General features: G+C 37.5%; 5 protein-coding genes across 13 annotated transcripts in view; 3 read left to right on the forward strand and 2 right to left on the reverse strand.

The window, feature by feature from the left end:
• LOC116062311 (butyrophilin subfamily 1 member A1-like) overlaps window positions 1-16,658 on the forward strand; it is a 33,075-nt gene extending 16,417 nt beyond the window's left edge. Inside the window, exons 5-6 of the mRNA XM_036002430.1 lie at window positions 16,364-16,387; window positions 16,489-16,658. Of these exons, the coding sequence (XP_035858323.1) occupies window positions 16,364-16,387; window positions 16,489-16,559 (95 nt within the window). The 3' untranslated portion in view covers window positions 16,560-16,658. The remainder of the gene's footprint in view (window positions 1-16,363; window positions 16,388-16,488) is intronic.
• LOC116063564 (metabotropic glutamate receptor 7-like) overlaps window positions 1-22,382 on the reverse strand; it is a 480,756-nt gene that overhangs the window by 334,653 nt on the left and 123,721 nt on the right. The window lies entirely within an intron of this gene.
• Window positions 1-22,382, reverse strand: part of LOC116034688 — a 678,603-nt gene that overhangs the window by 165,624 nt on the left and 490,597 nt on the right. The window lies entirely within an intron of this gene.
• Window positions 1-22,382, forward strand: part of LOC116065136 (myosin light chain kinase, smooth muscle-like) — a 766,302-nt gene that overhangs the window by 99,657 nt on the left and 644,263 nt on the right. The gene's annotated exons all lie outside the window — the stretch shown is intronic.
• LOC118495302 lies at window positions 812-11,153 on the forward strand. Of its 8 annotated transcripts, none has more exons than XM_036002420.1 (19): window positions 814-920; window positions 1,062-1,142; window positions 1,269-1,365; window positions 3,631-3,664; window positions 6,929-7,124; window positions 7,225-7,298; window positions 7,462-7,518; window positions 7,777-7,800; window positions 8,925-8,963; window positions 9,059-9,097; window positions 9,196-9,234; window positions 9,326-9,364; window positions 9,464-9,502; window positions 9,594-9,632; window positions 9,711-9,776; window positions 9,870-9,908; window positions 10,013-10,039; window positions 10,610-10,675; window positions 11,014-11,153. In XM_036002420.1, exons 5-19 carry the CDS (start codon window positions 6,932-6,934, stop codon window positions 11,026-11,028), a joined length of 795 nt encoding a protein of 264 aa, XP_035858313.1. In that variant the 5' UTR covers window positions 814-920; window positions 1,062-1,142; window positions 1,269-1,365; window positions 3,631-3,664; window positions 6,929-6,931; the 3' UTR covers window positions 11,029-11,153. The 8 variants fall into 8 exon arrangements, 6 of the variants coding, with proteins under 6 accessions (XP_035858316.1, XP_035858313.1, XP_035858314.1 ...); XM_036002421.1 differs by having other exon boundaries at window positions 9,726-9,776; XM_036002423.1 differs by lacking the exon at window positions 9,059-9,097 and having other exon boundaries at window positions 812-920.

The raw sequence follows: 22,382 nt of genomic DNA on the forward strand, positions 1-22,382 counted from the left end.
TCACAATGGGGAAAGCAGGGGCAGTCTGACTAATGATTTTTTACGATCTGATCTCTGAGAGGTAGCCTAGAGGATCCAGGCAGTTTGGCACAAATCTGGTCCCTCAAACTTAAGGCGAGGTATAAACCAAACTGTCATAACTGATAATGTGAGTTATAACCACATGATTTTTGGGATGTGGGAATGGTAGACGTTGACACAAATACGTCCAGTCATATGGACAATATTCTAAAGTTTTATTAAATTATGTATTCTAGAAGTTATTTATTTATTTGTATTTTTTCCATTTGTCATTGTCTTTGTTTGAGGGTGAGGGTAGCCTAAATGTAAATTTCCAAATAAGCTTTTGAAGGCCTGGGGTTCAAAAGAGCGCTGTTCTGACCACCTTGACCCTTCAGCAAGGGCAAGCCCAAATATAAAATAAATTTCACCCATACTCCTACAAATGTCAATTTTTTATTGTTTATTGTTTTGGTGTGTTTTTTTATTACGTGTATGCTAATTAATAAAATTATATTTTTAAAAAGTGATAAGCATGTTTTTCGGATATAGTGTTTTTTTCCCCTTTCGTTTTTGTTCTTAAAAGTGTGGTGGAAAAGGCGGTTTTACTGGGTACACCTTCCGGTTTCAAGAAGATTCCCTCGATCCCCTGTGAAAAATAGTTTCTACCTTTATAGTGATAATAAAAAATACAACTGTGATTTTTTTCAAACTGTGATACAATTACTTGATTTTTTTTTTTACTTTTATAACATGATCTATCTATATAATGATCAAACATGCTCGGAATACAAGTTTCTCAGTTCTGTGGCGGACGGATATATGACTGCAGTCCGCGCAGCATGCTCCGCCTCCGCCGCATTCTGCACCAAGGCTTTTTGCTGGCTCGTGTTACACTTGACGTCCCCATCAAGAACTTTGTAAGTATGTTATAATATTGATAATACTAATTGTGAGTGATTCCCGAATGTTATTATAATGTTTTTATTTCGTTAGTACCAGTTGGTTCAGCTAAGTAATTCAAATGTGTTTTTCCCCCTGGACGCCTAACGTTACTTAAGATCGCTTAACGTTAGTAGTCTCCGTCTCGTGTCGCTGTCTCACGGTGTTGCACTTGAGTCGACGTCTCCATCAAGGAATTTGTAAGTAACATTGTTATAATATGGTAATACTAATAGTGAGTGTTTCTCGAAATGTTATCAAAGTTTTTTTTCTTTAGTCCAAGTTGGTTCAGCTAAGTAATTCAAATGTTTTTTTTCCCTCTAAAGGACGTGCTAGCTACTTAAGCTAGCTAGCTTAGTTGCCAAGGAAGGCTGTCGCAGTTTGACGGTGTTGCACTTGAGTCGACGTCCCATCAAGGACTTTGTAAGTAACATTGTTATAATAGGGAGTAGTTTTCAAAATATCTAAAAGTTTTTTTGGTTACACTTTATTTTGATAGTCCACTTTAGACAGTCTACTAACTTTAAGTAACTTTTCAACTAGCAGCTACATGTTAACTAACTCTCATTAGAGTATTAGTAAGCTGTAGTAGACAGTCAGTAGACTGTTAGGTTATAGTTAGGTGTTAGGAATCGATTTAGGAGAATTAGTTGACTTGTAGTTGGCAAGTTAATTATAGTCAGTAGAATGTCTGTTGGGGGACCAACAAATAACGTGTTAGTAGATATTAAGCAGACAGCTTACTAATATTCTAATGACAGTTAGTTGACATGTAGTTGCAAAGTTACTTATAGTTAGTAGACTGTCTAAAGTGGACTATCAAGTGTTACCGATTTTTTTTTGTTAGTCTCAGTTGGATCAGCTAGCCTAAGTAATTCATTTTTTTTTCTCTAAACCTTTTGATTTACCAGTGATTTACCAACGTTAACCTTAATCCTGTCAGAATGTCTATCCATTGAGCATGTACATGTCCATCCGTTAAAATGAACTTTTGCAAACAAAAATATTGGGGCTCTGGACAGTGGGCTCCGCCCAAAAAAAAGTCCCCATGTTTATAAAAACTGAAAATGGGTCAATAACATTACATATTTTTTTAGATACTATCTATTCCATTAATTACTAGTAACATTACTTATTCATTAACGTCAGCTAGTGCTTATTCTTTATAATGACTAGTCAGAACAGCCACTGTAGTGTTCATAGTAACAAAATAATAGTTACTAGTCACCATCAAAATAAGTACTACTATCTAATGAATAAGTACTAGTATCTAATAATAAGTACTAGTAACTAATAAATAGTACTAGGGATGTAACGGTACAAGTATTCATATTAAACCAAAAAAATTTGAAAATGCATACCGAACCGAAAGCCTCATACCGAACGGGTTATTTCTAGGGATGTAATAATATAAATAATATAAAGTAATAATATAATATAAAGTGTAACAATAATACAAAATGCAATAATACATATTGTGGATAATGACAATATGTATAATGGATAGTTCACCCAAAATAAAAATTACTTTAAGAAAAAAAATTTTTTCAGAGTTTTAGTGTCAGTAGTACATTAAACTACTATAGTGTTGTCACGGATACCAGTTATGTACCGATACCAGTAATAATCCACGATTTTCTGTACCAATTTCGGTACCAAAGCTTAATTTAAATGTACATATATTAAAGTATATATCACGGTTACAAAGATGGAAACTGTAGTAAAAACACTTTACAATAAGATTCCATTTGTTAAATACATAGATATAATAAAATAACATAAAAAATAGTTATATAGCCTACTGTAGCAATTATTCTCCTTGGGGTAAATAAAAAAAGATTCTACATTGTTAAAATTAATAAATTTAATCTGTTAACATTATTTAATGCACAATGAATAAAGTATACAAGTACAACACGAACAATCAAGTGTTTGTATTAAACTAATATTGAAATCAATTAATTATTTGCTGGTACCTCTTCGCCATCATGCAACGCAGTTCACACCGCTTTCTCCTTTCCATAAGCGCATGCTCTCCCATGGTGTCTGTCGTTGATATGCTACAGAGGCGCTTGGGAAAACGAGCGTGCCGCGTCGCTTCTATTATGAGCGTGATTGTCGTGAGCCTACATTTTTGAAATTATGAATTTATACACGCAAAAACGCGCTGTGTGACGGCCCCTTAGGGCAACATGACATTAGCCTAATCCAAAATATGTCCATATGTGGCTCTTTCAACAGTAATATGATGTTAGTTTTATTTAAAAAAATAATTTAAAGAATCATTTTTCAATTTTGAAAAGAATCAGAAATTTCTTGGGCATTTCTTTCTTTTGGCTGTATCAAAAACGTAACTATGTTGTATGTTATATCTAATGAATCAGTAATAGTAGCTAATGAATAAGTACTAGCACTTAATTGAATAGATATAGTGTTCTTAAAATAAGCACTAGTAGCATATCATTAGAGACTATTAGGTTTTAATGATTTAATTTTTAAAAACACATCTTGCCATGGACTTTCCGTTTTAGGCAATGTCCATTGATGTAACTGTGAATTTGTTTTCACCTCAAGTTGGCAAAGAAACAATTTAATATTTGTTTGGCTTAATATGATACTAGTACTGAAATGTGACCCTTGTTAATTAATTCTCCCCTTTCCTCTCTTTCTTTATTTTTCTGTGGCCAGGATCCCTCATTCATCTGAGTAGCTGACAAGAGAAGTGAGTATTCACCCTCTACCTTTTTTGTCTCAATGTTATATTATCAACACAGTTAGTCTTCAAAGTACCATATATACAATATATATATCAAATTTGCCACAGAAGTAATGCCATCGTTGTGAAATCTAGTTAGAAACATTCAAATTTCTTCGTTATTAACTGATCAAACAGCGCTGAAGTCGAAACCAGGAAGAAACATTGTGCCATGAATGAACTATCCAGTGTCCAGCAACATTCACCATGGATTTACTGTAGTAACACTAACTGCAACCATGAAAGTTTGTCAGGAATAGTAGACTGCAATGCTTTTAAGTTACAATACGTGGGTTTTAACACACTCACCGAAATCGTACCGAACTGAGGTATGAACCGAACTGCGATTTCTGTGTACCGTTCTACCCCTCAATTTTTTAAGCACAGTTTGCTATGCTATTCTTAGACTAGAATTTTATGCATAGGCATAATTTGCTTTTTGAAACAACTTTTTGCCAAGGTTGTTAATGCCACTTTTGAAACATCCTGCAGCACGAATGTACCAATACAAATAAATAAAACATCTCCAGTTAACTAGCAGAGCATTGATTTCGTTCATTTGTTAAATATAAGGCAATCTAGCGCGAAATAAACCCAAATAAGTGTCTGTTGACGCCAAAGAGAGCCCGTAATCCAAATATACATTATACTATCTAACTTATTTGTAACTGAACACGTGATCCGGAATCTGCATATAAAAAACGGACAATCTCCGCACATCCGCACATCTCTAGTGTGTGTGTGTGCACACTCAAAATATTTAATTTTACTGAATTTTGTTTTGACAGTTTCAACTTAAGGGTTAAAGATGGCTTATTTAAGAATGTGGAGGAAACGTAGAGCAGACATCAATGAACTTCTCCACTCTGACGAAGACACTGCGGTGACAATTGATGACGCAGTAACCACAAATGACAGAGAGGCAACAACCAATGATGATGGTGGAAGCAATACTGATGACCACAGCATCAGTGTGACCACTGATGGTTCAGACTTTGACACTGACATCGGAATATGTGAATCAGATGTGGAGATTTTGAACCCTGACCAGAGGTCCAAGTTAGAAACATCGGCAATGACTTGCGAGAGTGGAGTACAAGACATCAAATTACTAATAGGTCCCTAAATGAATTGTTGCAGATTCTAGGGATCATGGACATGTACTCCCTAAAGATGCACGCACATTACTAGACACTCCTCAAGTCATTGACAGCCATTCAAATGTAATGGACAGTATATTTACTATGGCTTGGAGGGGGGCATTTCCCGTGTACTGTCTCAAAATGATGCTTTTAGACAACAACACAGTACAGTCAGTTTGGATGTCAACATTGATGGACTACCAATCTTCAAAAGTAGTAAAGTCCAGTTCTGGCCAATACTGGTTACATTTAGCAATTTCAGTCCATTTATTGTGGCATTGTACTGCGGGGAAAGCAAACCTGAGCCCCTTGATGCGTATCTTCATGACTTTTTGGAGGAGTTCAAAAATCTCCAACAGAATGGCCTGGTGTTTCGTGAGAAAAAGTATGCCGTAAATGTTCGTACCTTTATCTGTGATGCACCCGCAAGAGCATATTTAAAATGCATTAAAGGTCATACTGCATATGACAGCTGTGAGAGGTGCCAAGTGAAAGGTCATTATGTTGAAAGAAGAGTTGTCTTCAATCAGCTGACATCAACCTTGCGCACAGATGAAGGATTTAGTCAGTTAGAGTATTCCTGCCATCAAAATGGATCTAGCCCTTTAATAGCTGCTGGGATTCCCTGTGTCAGTGCCTTTGTTTTGGATTATATGCATACGGTTTGCTTGGGAGTTGTTAGGCGGCTGTTGGTGTATCTGACTCGAGGCCCAAAACTGTGTAGGCTTTCTCTGAGACAGAAAAATGAAATCTCACAAAAACTAAACCTGCTACGAGGCCAGATGCCCAGTGAGTTTGCACGACAGCCCCGTGGCCTTCAGGAGTTGGACAGGTGGAAAGCCACAGAGTTCCGTCAGTTTCTTCTGTACACGGGACCCATAGTACTAAAAAATACAGTCTCCTCACAGCTGTATGCTCATTTTGTGACATTAACCGTGGCAGTATCCATCATGCTGGACTCAGATGAGAGGAAAAGAGCTGCCTATTTGGATTTTTCTGCTGATCTGATGAGGCACTTTGTGTCTAGCTGCCCTGCACTCTATGGAAAAACATTTACGGTGTACAATGTGCATGCCCTGTTACACATCCATGAAGATGTCTCTCGTTTCAGGTGCTCTTTAAATGACATATGTTGCTTTCCATATGAGAACTATTTGCAGCAGATCAAAAGATTGGTCAGGACTGGCCAAAATCCATTAGCGCAGGTGTCCAAACGCCTGGTCGAAATTGAACATGCCCAGGGGAATTCCACTGCACAGCCTAAAGCAAAGCCCCAAATGTACATTTCATCAAAAAGAAGAGACAGCTGTTTCCTTCTGGAAGATGAGAGCTTTGCTTTTGTTCAAGAGAGGAGGGGAGATGGTACAGTTGTTTGCGATGTGGTAAAACAGAGACACACTGTCGACCTGTTTGACAAACCATGTCCGTCAAACCTCTTGAACATTGCTTACATAGGGAATGGCCGTAGACTTAGAAGAAAAGAAGTCAAGGAAAAAGACCTTGGTCGAAAAGTAGCCTGCCTTCCTTTCAACAATGGCTCTGTCATGATTCCTCTGCTGCATGGCATTGAACATTCATGATGAAGATTGGCAAGACATTAAGTACGTTGAGTATATACTGGGTATGTAAATGGGTGCATGATTTGCATGAAATGTGTATTGCTCAACTCAAATCTCGAAACAAGCAAAAACTAAATGCACTGTGCTTTCTAAAATAAAATATAATTAAACTAAATATTGACATCTTAGCAATACTGCAAACTTGTTATTTGTCTCAATAGTACAACAGTAAAGATGTCATATTTACCTGTGCCCTTACTGTCTAACTGGTAGGCCTTGGACATATACCGAAATTTAATTATCAAACAACCTGCACTGCGTAAAATATAAATAATATAGACTTATCCTTATTAAAGCTTCAAAAGTTCTTTAGTCAAGAGCAGTGAGTAAATATATATATACATATATATACTCATACTGTGAAGCTGCTTTGTGGCAATCTTTATTGTGAAAAGCGCTATATAAATAAACGTGACTTGACTTGATATATATAATAGTTCATTTATTTATTATATTCATTTTTGTTGCAGGTTATGCTTTTCGTCAGGGCCGTTTGGAATGAAAATGGGAAGGAAATGGAGGGGACCATCCCTGATGCCTGGGTTAATGTAGCTGAGAAAACCCTTCGATGGCCAAAGACGAGGGCAAAATATTGTTTTGACAACCATGTGGCTCCTAAGGAGGACTGGGAAACTTTCCCATTGTTGAAAGTAAAAATTACCTCAGGTAACCTCTTATATTTTGATACAATGGTAAAACAAATTGGAGAAGTTATGTGGACTATACATTGATATAAGCTTTGATGACATGCTTGCTGTCTTTGCAGAAAGTTTCCATGAGTGTGAAGACTACGATCAAACCAGCCATGCTGAACTATGTGAAGAAGATGAAGACGAAGAGGTTGTAGTCAAAAAAAGGATGAAAAAAACAAAACAGTTTGACGATTTTGTTGAAGGTATGTCCCCATCATTTGTTTCTATTCTATTCTATTTATTTCTATTCATTTGAATAGAGAAAACACACAAACTCATGTTACAATTGCAACGTGTTTTAATATTAAAAGGATCTGACCTGTCTGAGGCGACTGCTGAGGAGGATGATAAAGAAAAGCGGAAAGGAGGTACAGAAATGTTTATTTTGGCATTCATTTAATGTGTATTGAAAAGTTGCCTGTGCTCAGTACAAAATCAAGTAAACTGTCTGTTAATTTTGCTATACCCCTTATTTACTAAGATTCCAGTCCAATAATTCCAGTATTTCCCACCCCACCAATCAAGTTAAAGAATGGTGAGTTGTTACTAAGATGACCATGCGCATTTTAACCAGATTCAAATTTTAAGTTAAGTATTTGTATTAAACTATCTGTCTTTGTTGTCAGTGGGCGTCGACAGATCAAATAGTGGTGAGTAGAGCTGTCAATCTTCCCATTTAATACTATTCAAATTTCATTTTTCTTTTAATATTCAAATATTTAATGCTCAAATGAAGCCTGTACTTCACTATTATGCATTATCAACACTGTAATGAAACATTAGAATAATTTGAAACAAACATAATTGGCTGTCTAATGATAATGATAACATAAGCATTTTGGCTTGGTGGATGACAATTTTAAACTTAATGTTAAATCTATTACCCATCCTTCCGAATCCCAGCCGCAGCCTGTCACTAACATTACATGATACATAACATTAGCTCAGTAAACTAAAAACCTCACATTGCCTTATGTTTCGCACTCTCGCTAACTTGAATTTACTTGAATTGGTTTTATGCACAGTTGAACTACTTCCTGAGCTTCAGCCAGCTCTTTTGTTTCCTGTCTGACATTATAGGACAAACTGATTAATCCAGGTGTGTCTGATTAGTGTTGCTGTGACTACATAGGCCAAGCACACCTGGATTCATCAGTTTGTCCAATAATGGCAAACAGGAAACAAAGGAGCAGGCTGAAGTTCAGGAAGTAGTGTCTGTGCATAAAGCCAATTGTTCATCAAATATCGAGCATTTTGTGATTTTAGTAATCAAATAATATTTTTTTTTACTATTCAAATTATATTTTAATTTAACAATTCGTTCCAAAGTTTAATTTTTATTTTTAGAATACCAAATCAACATGCAAGTAATCACTACTGTGATCACACGATATTAGGAAAATATCTAATTGCAATTAATTTTACTGATATTGCAACTGTGATATGATTTATGATATTTGAGGGAATGATCATTTTTGTATCATTATGCTCATTGTAAAATATATATATATAAAATTAAATATTAAAAATATTTCTTTTTTTGAGAGGATCTGTACCAAACAAAGATTTTTTTTTAGACTGTAGGATACTATTTGTAGGCAAGGATGTCTCTGCAGAACCACAATACCTTTATTTTAGAATGTATGACACATATTTTGCCTTTAACAAATTTTGCCATTTTAATTAAAATGTGATTAATTGTGCTGCCCTACTACTTCTATCATCTACTTCTTCCTATCATGACTGACTGACATTTTCGATTTGGTTTGTTTAGGTTCACCCAGGTCTGCGGGCCGTGACAGGTCAACTGGTCGTGAGTATAACGTTTCATTGCTGAATATTGCAGGCTGGTCATTTGGACTGTTGATAAAGAATCACTAATGTTTGTTTCTGCTCTGCATTGCTTAGGTACAGCCAGGTCTGCAGGCCGTGACAGGTCAACTAGTCGTGAGTTTAACTTTTCATTTTTAGATTATCAAATTAGTATGCAGGTAACTAACAATGTTGATCATGACTGACTGATGTTTCTGTTCTGCATTGCTTAGGTTCACCCAGGTCTGCGGGCCGTGACAGGTCAACTAGTCGTGAGTATAGCCTTTCATTGTTGAATATTGCAGGCTGGTCACTTGGACTGTTGATCATGACTGACTGATGTTTCTGCTCTGCATTGCTTAGGTTCACCCAGGTCTGCAGGCCGTGACAGGACAACTAGTCGTGAGTTTAACTTTTAATTTCCAGATTATCAAATCAGCAGGCAGCCGGTAACTAACACTTGATAATGACTGACTGATGTTTCTGTTCTGCATTGCGTAGGTACAGCCAGGTCTGTGGGCCGTGACAGGACAACTAGTCGTGAGTATAGCCTTTCATTGCTGAATATTGCAGGCAGGTCACTAGGACTAATGATAATGAATGACTGATGTTTCTGCTCTGCATTGCTTAGGCACACCCAGGTCTTTGGACCGCGACAGGTCAACTAGTGGTGAGTTAAACTTTTCATTTTTAAATTTTCAAATCAGCATGCAGGTTACTAATTGGTCATGACAAACTGATGTTTCAGTTTTGGGTTCCACAGATTCGTCCAGGTCCAGGTCCAGGTCTGTGGGCCGGGACAGTTCAATTAGTTGTAAGTATAGCCAGGCACAGTAGTGTTTTATTGAATATTAAATTAGCATAGGTAATTAGCACTATTGATAATGGCTACATTTGGGTTGCACAGGTTCATCCAGGTCTGTGGGCTGGGACAATTCAAGCAGTCGTGAGTATTGCCAGTTACATTTGGCTTGTCTTATTGAATATCAAATTAGCATGAATAATACTATTCATACTGGATAACTAATGTTGGTAGTTTGGGTTTCTCAGGTGTACACAGGTCCCAGGCTGTGGAAGGTAGGTCCATAGATCAACATGACATCATGACTTTGCATAAACATACACGCCACTTTCATGCCAAGTGGCGTGTTATCTATACGCATTTTGAGCTATCCGCGTGGTAAGATGTTATTCCGCATGTCAGTCTACGCCGTTAAATGTCACAGTGAGTCCGCGTGTATGTCAAAGCCATTAAAGTTCAGCGTGAAACGGAACAAAATGAATATCTATATCTGGGGAGTGATATTTTTTTTCCCTAAGATGGTATGAAAAGATTAATAAATGTTCTTAACCCAAGTGACGGTTAGGTTTAGGGACGGGGTTGGGGTAGGTCATATATATTTATAGTCATTTAACGTTAAGTCAATGGACAACAAACGGCGTTGATAAACACGCAAAAAAGTGATTATGCGTGTTAATAGCACGCCACAAATGGAAATACGAATTGCCGTGTCATACATACGCTATTTCATGAGATCAGTCTGCATAGATGGTGAATGTCATTGGTTGTATCACTCAATGAGGCACATTGTACAAGTGTTCTAAATATATTGATCGCTTCACACACTTTTTTTCTTTCCTGCTTAGGTCTTTCACATGAAATGTCCAGTTATAATAGGGATGTGCCAACCACATTCCCCCTGTCAGAAGCGAGTAAGTACAAGAATATTTTCATGTAACACCCAGACTAATTACTTATGTATTAACATTACATACTCTTTGTAACTGGTGAATCAGACTTCAGGTTTTCATCTTAATGCTTTGGCATTTATGACAACCATCTCTTAATAAAATTGTTATTTAATACAACTGATTTGTCAAATACAGGGTTAAAGTTTACCTGTTAAATAGTGTTATGTAACAAATTGAATAGTTATTCATTTTTCTGGGATTTCTAGAGAGCACACTTTTACTGAAATGCCTTGCTGTTACCAGAGAACCATGATTATAGTGAGTAATTTTTTTTTTTCTTAATTTCTCATTATTGCCAGAATTCCAAAAAATAGTGCTGACAAAGCTGGTGACTCTCACTGATGAGGTCAAACAACTCCAGAGGAGCATGCCTAAATCTAGCATTGAGATCATAAAGATTAACACCTTGGAAGAGTTCGAGAGGGAGGAGGCTTCTCTTCTGGATAAAAACAAATTTGAAACCTTGGTAAGAATTTTTCAACCTCTAATGAGCTTACAATTCTATTGATTATCCTTAACAAACGTATTCGTGATAGTTATCCCGAGTTGGTGGCAATCACGTGAGCTTTCACGCTAAACACAAAAACCAGAGCTTTGAATGTAAAATGATAGAGAACAGCCATTTGGAATCCATTCCTCTCAACATAAACACTTATTGAAAGAGAGAGAGAGAGTGTGTGTGTGATAGTGTATGTAATATTAATGCAAATTGTAACTTCACTAAGTCACTTGTTTTATATTTCCTTTTTATATTTATTGAATACTGTGTAATGTACCTGTATTGCAAGTTGTTCTATTTTTTGTACTGGTTTTTATAAAAAAAAAAAAAGAAGAAGTGAAATTTGAAAAGTTAAAGTTCTGAATTTTGACTACAATTGTCTTTGCATTCTGATTCCTCACTACATTAGAAGCATGACTGGCTCTTATTTGTAAGCAACAGCATATTTTTCCAGGGCCATGCAAACCCTTTATTACTAGTGTGGAAATATTCTACAATATTCACTAATGACAGTAAAATAGACCATGCTAAGTCAATTTACTGCAGTAATTCCTCTCTCAACAAGTAGAAAATGCATTGAACACTTGACTATGCATGAAAATAAAATAAAAAAATGTCATAAACCGGAAAACCGTCATCATTATAAAAAAAAAAAAAGTGATATAAATTTTTGGTCAAACCGCCCAGCACTAACTTGACTTGACTAATGCCAATAGGGGGCTATGCGGAACACAGAACGTTCTAACCGGAAAACAGGTGTTATTTCTAGGGATGCACGATATTATCGGCACAACATCGGTATCGGCACAACATCGATATGATTATTTCTGCCGATATATATCAGCCGATATGATTATGGTGTGTGGTGGAGGATTGGTAGACGTTCAAGTAAAAGATGTCATTTTTTTATTTGAAATTTTTATTTATTTTACTCATAAGTACTGAAGTCTGAACTTAAAAATGTAAATGTGGCACTGGCATATCATTTATTCTCTAAGTGAAATAATGTACCATTTTTTTCAGTGGAGATTTGTAAAATCTACATGGTAGAATTAAATGTGTTTTGTTTGTCTTGTGTTTTGCCTTATCTACAACACATGAGTGTAATATGGTAAAGGTAGCTACAGGAGAGCGACTTTCTCTTCAGTAAAATTAAAGTGTAAATATATCAGGGGAAAAATATCGATATCGGCATCGGACAAAATCAGTTTGAAAATATCGGCATATCGAATATCGGCCAAATCCAATATCGTGCATCCCTACTTATTTCCACTTTTCACTTCAGTACACTACACATCTGCAGTGGTAGGTGATGTCTTAGGTAACTTAAGTTTTGCTTATCATAATAAAATTTGTATTTCTGATCAACTGTAGTGTATTTCTTTTAATTAAAATGTTGAAATGTTAATATATCAGAAATGGCAACATCCGAACAGCAGGAGTTTTTGTTTTGCCAAGCTGCAAGTCAGTCAGGGTGATATGGTTCCAAAAGATTATGCGTGCTAATTTTGTTGTAAGGAGACACACCCTGCAGTCGCATTTTATGCCAGAAAATATATGCAAGAGAGTAATAAAGCAGAGATCTTATATATTGATACATTTCAATATCGATCCAGCAAATTCTTTCAGCTTTTTGTATTTACCTGCTGATAAAATGTTTTGGAAAAAAATGTTATATTTGAGTTAAAATATTTCAATTATTTCATGATTATACATATGATTTTTGTATGGTTTACATGTTGTGTTTTTAGGGCAGCAAACAACTGGACCCAAATGTTCTCAATTTTTTACCATTAATATATTTGAATGTGTTTTTTTTAATTATAGGTTTGTCAGCTGGCAAGAGTGGGTGGGAAAGATGTAAAGGACTGCACGCACAAAGTGATGGACAGGTATTTATTTATTTACTTATTAACTTAACAGATCCGCAATCTGTTTTCATTTGGTAGTTTGGTTTAGTTGTTGGTTTAAGTAAAGAGTAGGACTGTGCACTAGGGTTTGGCAATATGGATAGTTTTTATATCTTGGTGTTTTTTAGCTAAATAGTGCTAAAAGATAAACTGTATATTATATATTTTATGAAAATGGCTACATTTGTAAGTCAAAGCCACCTTAGAGATGACATATGCACTTTTATTTAAACGGATGGTCATTAAAATAAAATGCAGCGGTTTACTTCCCTGTTTTATTCCCTACGTTGAATAAAAAAAAGCCCTATTTCTGGTTTCCAACAACAATAACAGGAGGATTAAGAGAGGGAGAAGGAGAGACAGACATGGGCTCACGGACAAAAGAGGGCATGAGAGGAAATTCCACCAGATTTCACTCTTCTTGGCCAAATTTCTGTTATCTTTCTTTAAAATTAATAATTAAATTAATACAACTTTAAACTCTGTCGATTTATGTAAATTGCTCCTCAGATCTCTGCAGGGTAAATCCATACAGCTATCTAGACTATCTGTCCAATCTGAGTTTTCTGTTGTACGACTAAAACAACTTTTGAACATGTATGTTACACCAAAAGAAATTTCTTCCCAAGGCTAATTTGCAGTGGCACCGTGGCTTTGCCTGGCTCCAATCCCAGAATGCCGCGCCGAAAACGCATGCATACTAGAAATAGAACCGACGCTCATTTTTCACGCGATAACATGTTGTTTGAAAGTCTCTAGGTTTTGACATAAATGCAGATATAAATGTAATAAAAAAATTCAATACTTTTTTACTTGAATAAAAGTCAATACTTCCAAAGTTGTCTTGTTTAACATGAAGTGTACTACTGTAGTAAATCAATTGAAAACGTGTGTGTACAGACAAGGCTAGCAGCGCAGCGTTTCTGGTGTGCAAAGACAGAGAAAATGCAATGCAGCCGCCACACAACAGAAACGCCAGGCTCATGCGACGCAGCCAATTTGTGTAGCCAGCCTAAGGCTAACGCTGGCTAATTTATGAAGCCCTATGTCCTTCTCAGCTAAGAGGTGTAATGTATGTAGAGATCTGTATGGTTATATTGTATAGTGTCTTTTCAGGCGATTTGATGAAGGTAAAAATAGTGTGGCTGTGCATAATGCCAATGCAAAATCACTGTTTTTTTTTTGTTTTTTAATTTGAAGACAATTCTGCATGTGGTGGAATAATTGCATATTATTTTTGTCTTGGATTGGATTAGGCTCTTCACCAACAACCTAATGACACTGTTTAATTTGAAAGGGAAGGGAAAAAAAGATAAAATTGGGCTCGAAGACAAGAAATTGTTTTCAGCAATAAAAGGTAAGATTTTATATTATGGTAATTTAAAAAAAAAGTGTGTGGAATGCTTATATCAGGCTTGATGTAATTTTACTTAATTTGTGATCTATTTCATTTAATTGATTTGTTACTCAAATTTTCATCTAAACATAATCTGTATCTATGCTGCAAGCTAAACCACAACAGTGGCGTTTGAATTGATTTATTTTACATAGGATTTTTTGCTTTGATTGTAGCTGCTGTCATGAAATGGGACGCAGCTGCCACAGAGGCCCAAATAAAGTCGGCGGCATCGGACCACCTAAACATGCCCCTGGGAGAGTAGGGGGTGGTGGTTATAAATAAATAAATATACTGTGCTAATATTACAAAATTTTATAGCACTTTATTTTACTTTACTGTTCTGACTTTTAAGTTTTATTATGTTATTGTGTTAATTTATACTTGCTGTTCTTGTTTTAAGTATTAGTGTGTTGTTGGTTTAATTTAAACTGCTGTTCTGGTTTTAAGTTTTTCTAAATATTACTAATAAAAATATATTTTGAAATTTAAATAGTTGATTTCTTGAAGTGATCAGTTTGTTTACAGAAAAATGGTAAGCAGTTTATTACAATTATATTGATAAGATACAAAAATGCAAGACTAGTATATAAACTAAAAAATTATTCAATTGAATAATCAATATAATCCATATTCTTTCAAATATTTAGGTCTATGGTCTGTCTGCAGTTTCATGACACGACAACCATTAACAATGAGTAACTGGGTTTTTCTCAGTGAGAACTAACTCACTCAACGCCATTGTTTGAAGTAAACATTTTTTATTTTTATTTTGATCCTTGCAAATATGTCCAGATGGGATTTCCATGTTAATAGAAGCCTTAGAAGTCATCTTTGACATTTCTACAGAAAACGCATCTAATACAACTTTTATTCTGGCAGTCTAAAAAAGACATATTTAGCACGTTTTTGACATCTAAACAACGTCCAGAAAAGATGTCAAAAAAAGTTTCATTCTGGCTCCTGTGAGGACGTCTTCTGGATGTCTAACAACTACGTCCGTAGAACGTCTTTAATTTACGTCTAAACAACGTCCAGAAAAGACGTCAAAAAAAGTTTCATTCTGGCTCCTGTGAGGACGTCATCTGGATGTCTAACAACTACGTCTTAGCACGTCTTTAATTTACGTCTAAACAACGTCCAGAAAAGACGTCTTTTGGATGTCTAAGAATGACGTCTTTAGCACGTCTTTAATTTACGTCTAAACAACGTCCAGAAAAGACGTCAAAAAAACTTTCATTCTGGCTCCTGTGAAGAGGTCTTCTGGACGTCTAAGAATGACGTCTTTTAGACGTCTTCTAGACTACTTCTTGCTCGCTGGGGACTCTAATCAACTTTGGCGAATGTTAGCGGAATTGCAGTTGAAAAAAGCTCCCTGTAAAACCCCCCAGGACCTATAGACATGAATTAATGGAGAGGAAATGTCAGAGCAAAGGAGTTGCCCATGGACATGTACCCCAAGCAGTTAGGGGTCCGGTGCCTTGTTTAGGAGGTGAACTGGCTCCTCTCGAGATACCAGTCCACACTCTGTACTTGGTCCATACAGGGACTTGAACCAGCGACCCTCCAACGCCAAGTCCCCACAGACTGAGCTACTGTCTCTCAAAGATAAAGATCACATTAAGCTTCACATAAAGTGCTGGACAGATCTTTAAACTGCATTCGAACTACACTGTTAAATCTGAGACTGACTTATTTTTCTCCGATCACATTTAGATGGTGAAAACCAAATTCTGTTCACTCAACAGGAAACAAAGTTCAGGTGTTTTTCTCAGTGTTGCCTCTGTCAAGATGATGAATGATATTTCACAAGCACATAACATATTTTGTTTTTTTTCTTTTAGGTGAAGGACCAGAGATAACCTCAGGTGAGTCCTGATTTTGATGCCGTCACTGATCTCTACATCAACAAGTATGTGATGTAACTCTTTACTGATCATTTTTCAGGTTACTTTATTTGTACCCGTAGGTAGATTTGTTCTGCAGCAAGAGTATGACATCCATCATGACCCACAACTACAAAAACACACCAAGAACTGACACAAGTTCTCTACTACTACTCTAATCTAATACAAATAGAAATACTCAAGGTTCCACCAATTAGGACGAGAGAGAGAGAGAGAGAGAGAGAGAGAGAGAGAGAGAGAGAGAGAGAGAGAGAGAGAGAGAGAGAGATAAAAATAAAGGCACGTTTACAATCCAATTAAAATGCTTCTATCATATTTGTGCAAATATCACTACCTCTTGTTCAGCTCATTGATAGCAGCAGGAACAAAGCTACTTTTGTACCGCTTTGTTCTGCACCGTGGGATTAAAAACCTCTGTCTGGAGGGAAGAAGCTTAAAATCACTGTACAAAGGCTGGGAGTCATCATTTAAGATAGGTGTAGCTATCCTCTGTAACTGTGGTGTACAGGGATGCTGGGTTAAGTTGTGGCTTCCCAATCAGCTGACTGGACCATTTCACTATCTGGTTTAAGGATTCCTCTCACCAAACCATGACACCAAGGAAAACGACAAGACTGATGGTGTGTCTCCATTGTCAGCGTCTTTTTCCCGCTTCCCATTCATTTCTATGGGAGCGCCATGCAATGCATTCTGGTAGCGTTGCGGGGACTTTGGAGAAGCGGGGCGTCGGTCGCCCTCTCCTCATTTGCATGAAGTTGAATCCAACCAACTTTATGCCAATGAGGAGTGGCCGGCTCGGCTCGCTGTCACTCCAAAGCTGACAAAAATCATTTAAGCTGACCTTTGTCGATCTGAAATGAAGCCTATTTCTCGCTTAAATGTTTTCAGAAACACGTTTCGGTGAACTATTTTGGTAAAGTATGAGATCGTATTCCAAACGAGCCGCCAGTATGGTCGGTTTTGAAATTCGGGAGCAGTCAGCCCCATGTGAAGTGTTCGTCCAATCAGCTGCAGCCATCGCTGTTGTAGGAGGGTGTAGATTGGTTTCTTTGCTTGTCAGTGGTCAGAAGAGAAACTGATGGCAAGCTCACTAACGAGCAATGCTGGGAAGCGGGGCGATCCCATCTGTGAAAACAACGCGGATATGGACACTAGGGCTGCACGATAAATCGTTATGAAATCACGATCTCGATTCACCCCTGTTCACAATTAATTTTTAAATGACTTTGATTTTTTTTTTTTTTTTTTCGATTATTTTATGGGCATTTTCGGGCTTTATTTTGATAATCATCAAATCATTCTGTTTTTGATACTGTACTTAAATTGGCAATTGACAAACTGACATTTCTCTAGAGACTGAAGCTGTAGCTGCAGCATGTTGATTGACATGTTTAATTATGTAAAGACATGTTCAATGAGTTAAGATAGAGCCGGTATAGGGCCATATTTAGTTCAATGTGTTATATGTCACTATTTTTGGTAGCCTACTGAACTTAAATGGCCAGTATGTACTGTATTAGCTTACTGTACTGTACTGTAATGGCCAGTATGTACTGTATTTTCTTTATTTATTGAAACCTCTGTTTACAGGTTTGTGGTGATGCGCAATGTGCTGTAGGTGCCAAAAAAAATCTGTTTGGTACTGCCAATTTGTTTTGTTTTGTCATGGTTCATGTGTGCAATAAACATTACACTTCGTGAGAAAAAATCGTGGCAGAGAATTGTGATATCAATTCTAGGCTAAAAAGTCGTGATTCATATTTTTCCCGAATCGTGGAGGCCTAATGGACACCCACCTTGACTCAGTAAAAGCCTGATAAAACATGGTCATTATGGTTCGATCAATATTAAAATATGAGTTTCCTTAAACAATGGAAGCACTGTTGACCCTTTTTGCACACAGCTTCACAGTTGGCTTCAAAGTTCAATTTTGCGTTAATGATGGTCCCAAGATATTTATAGCATTCAACGTACTCAATGGTCTGACCGTTAAAGTGTCTTCGTTCATGTGATTTTTCTTCTAAAATCAATGAGCATATCTTTAGTTTTAGATATGTTAACCTGGAGACTCCTCACACCAGCACACAAATTCATTAATGAGTGGACCGTGGCTGGTCTCGTCGTCACGAAGCAGACTAACAAAACAGAGTCATCTGCATACTTGATAATGGTTCTGTTGTCATATTTGCTCTGACACATATCTGTGAGAAGAATGAATAACAAAGTTGACAACACACACCCTTGTGGGGAACCTGTGGAGGAACACTGTCGGTCGGACAAAATACCTTTGACCCTAGTCTCGCTTTGCCAGACCTTCCTCCACAACGCTGCGGAGGAGGGTCTGGCTAGTCCACACGGCATTACGGGATAAGAGAAAAACAACCTCTGGTTTATTGGCATTTCTTTAAACCAATCACAACCGTCTTGGGCGGCTAAGCGCTGCACGGAGCCCCGGTGCTGCTGCAAATAGCCTCGGGAGGGAACTTGTTTTGGTGGAATGTCTACGTTCAAAAGTTGTTTTGTCAGACAACAGAAAACTCAGATTTACCCTGCAGAGATCTGAGGAGTAGTTAACCCTAGTCCTCATAAATCCACCGGAGTTTAGAATTCCAACACAAAGAAGAAGCATTAGGTAACGGAAATCTGGTCGGAAAACAAAGGACATACGGCGGAATCCCAGAAGTGGAAGGTCGGGGCTATAGACTACATAGACCCTAACTATCTGTCTCCTTTTAGAATATTACTTGAGTAAAAGTCTCAAAGTATCTGATATTTACTGTATTTAAGCATCAAAAGTAATTTTCTGATATTAAATGTACTTAGTATTAGAAGTAAAAGTAAAACAAACAAAAAAACTTTGATTTTGTACCGTTATCTTCACCACTGTCGTTGGGGTGTTTAGCGTCTGTTACCATGGCGGCAGAGCCTGCACCAGGTGCTCCCATAACACTATCAGTTATTATGTTACGCAACAAACAGGCGTTAGGTCACCAACTGGAATGGAGGGTGCATTATCTTGGCAATTTAAGAGCAATGATTCGCCAAACCTGCTTTTCCATTGTAACAAATTTCTTCTGATTTTGTTTTGTAGTAACGAGTAATTAAGGTGCTTATGGGAAATGTAGTGGAGTAAAAGTATACATTTTATTTAGGAAATGTAGTGGAGTGAAAGTAAAAGTTTCTGGAAATATAAATAACAAAGTAAAGTACAGATACGTGAAAATTCTACTTAAGTACAGTAGCAAAGTATTTGTACTTTGTTACATTACAACACTGCTTAATTCAAAGGCCTTTCTGGTTAAAAACATGGGGTTGGATCATGTAAAAAGAGGAGGTAAAATCCACAAATAAAAGTCTTGCATAAGTCCCTTTACCATCCAGGTGTCTTAAAAGCCAGTTAAGCAGAGTAACTGTAGCATCCTCCAGCCCTCTGTGAGGCCTGTATGCAAACTGCCTCAAGATCTCAGACCTGACCTGTTTCTCTAAAAAATTATTAAAATGTAGGTCAGAGCAGTGTTTCCCACAGGTTGAGAATTTAGTTGTGGTGGTGGGTGGCGCGGGATGTGACGGCTGGGTTCAGCAAAAAACTTGTCAAACAAAGGCTTATGAACTATTTATTGAAAAAAATGACAACATGACAAGATAATTTAGAAAGAAATAACTTTTTTACATATTAAACAAACCAGATAGAAGATGATACAGATGAAGTGTAGCTGTGCTGTCAGCTAAATCTGGTTAGTTTGTCAAAAATGTATGGTTCAGCAGTTAAATGACCTGATTAACGTTACCCAAAGGGTGAAATGTATTAACAACTTAACCTTAAACCCATACTAATATTAATACATAAAGTTACATGTTATTATAAATCTCAACCCTTGCTGTGTGCACCTCCTAACTCCTGTTAAATCATATTACACTAAGGCTATCCAAAGTTAATTGTTGTTCATTTTGGTTGTTATGGATCATTGTTCATTTTTTAAAGTGTTTTAATCCGTGTTTTGGGGATCCTAATAACGTCACGCTGTTTTCTACTATACATGTCCGTGTTGCACTCATTAAGATCTAATTTGAACAGATTTCTGTCATTCAAACAACGCTGGATTGTAGTTTAAAACAGCAAACTTAATAAAATAACAGGGTTTTATTCGGGCATGAGTGCATAAATAACGTTCCAGTTAATGGGTACGGCACGGAGAGAACATTGACTGAAGGCTCGATTAGCGGTTAGCTCCAGTTAGCGCCAGTTAACTCCAAATATAGATCAGCCTAAGTGGACTTAAATAAAAAAAATTAGGTATGAAACAATACATACACACATGCTTCTGCATATATCTACACCATGGCTACGTACGTGGAGGCACGGACACTACGCCGGACAACAACAACTTCTAGGCAAGACCTGCCCTTCAATAGCATTCACACGCTACTATTGGGCAGACGTCCATGCAAGGTAACGGAACCCGATTTGTTCAGGTCCTATCCCCTGTAGGGGTGGAACGGTACATGTATTCGTATTGAACCAAAACGGTACGGGCGTCTTGGTTCGGTACATGAATTTACACGGAGAATACACGGTATAAAAATAAATAAAACTTGCATGCAAATTAATTAATGTAATGCGGAACAAATGTAATGCGGAACTACTGTTAGATACGCGGGTTCTAGGGACAGCTAATCTGTAGCCCCGCTTTAGCTCTGAAGCTAGCCGAGCTCCGCCTACATGCAGTTTTTTGCAGGTCGACGGTCCAGTGAGTGAGTCAGAGATAGCAGCACTAAAGGACGAGTATGGCGAGTGGTGGCGACCCACAAGAGTTAGAGGACCTGCCGGCCTCTTTAAGATCGCAAGTTTGGGAAAACTTTGAGACTGTATGGATGAAGCCTGGAGCCTCCCGTGTCATGCCCTCCCACCTGGTGCCTTCCCAGCCTCGAAAACTTCGGTCTTCGGGTCAGTTACAGTAGTACAGGCGAGAGAGAGGTGAATAAGACGAGGACTGTGTGTCGGCGTTGTTCGGCAGTTGTTGGGTATGTAAGTGGAAATACATCTAACATGCTAACGCATATCCGACGCCATCACCCAGCCGTACCAATCGCTGGAACGAGACAAAGAAAACTATCCAACGTCTCCTCCCTACAGTGCTTAACCAGCCTTTAAATACAAATACAAATAGGGCTTCAAGTATTTGCTGCATGTGCTCGAACCTCGTTACAACATGCCATCCCGTCCACATATTTGTTGTTGTTATTATTGTTTATATATGTAATTTGCACTTTCATAAATAAGATATGCTGTATTTCCAGTTTTATAGCTGATTGTCTTATTTTGTTTACAAGTTACAGATGGATTCTGGAGATGATGTGGGGTACTCTTTGTTTACTGTTAACATCTTACTTTACACACTAAAGGCTGTTGCAGCTAGCTCAGGGGAGAGACTGTATGACACTAGGTGGTACAGCCTGTGACATGCACAATAAAAAAAAATTTTGATATGCTTTTCCCTCCATTGTATTGAACCGAACCGTGATGTCTGAACCGAGGTATGAACCGAACCGTGACTTCTGTGTACCGTTCCACCCCTAATCCCCTGACCAGTCGGCTATCCTAACCTTAACTACTCTAGGGCAACCAATCGGGCTGGTTTGTAGGGCGGGATTTGCTTAGAAGTTGCGTGGGACGCACCGCAGTGGCTTGGTAGCGTTGCATTTCTCCCCGACTCATTTCCTGGTTCTCCTTCTCCATAAACAACATGAAATCATGGAGAGGGTTAACTTTTCCTGCTCCAGATTTCCCACCGTGGTCAGAAAGAACAGAGGAGACACTTTGTTTCTCTCACTATGACTATAGAGTCGCTACTCGCTCAGAAGATATTCACCATCACTCTCTCTCTCTCTCTCTCTCTCTCTCTCTCTCTCTCTCTCTCTCTCTCTCTCTCTCTCTCTCTCTCTTAAAGAGACACAC

The sequence above is a fragment of the Sander lucioperca genome, chromosome 6, assembly GCF_008315115.2.
Source record: "Sander lucioperca isolate FBNREF2018 chromosome 6, SLUC_FBN_1.2, whole genome shotgun sequence".
In the NCBI taxonomy this organism is placed as follows: domain Eukaryota; kingdom Metazoa; phylum Chordata; class Actinopteri; order Perciformes; family Percidae; genus Sander; species Sander lucioperca.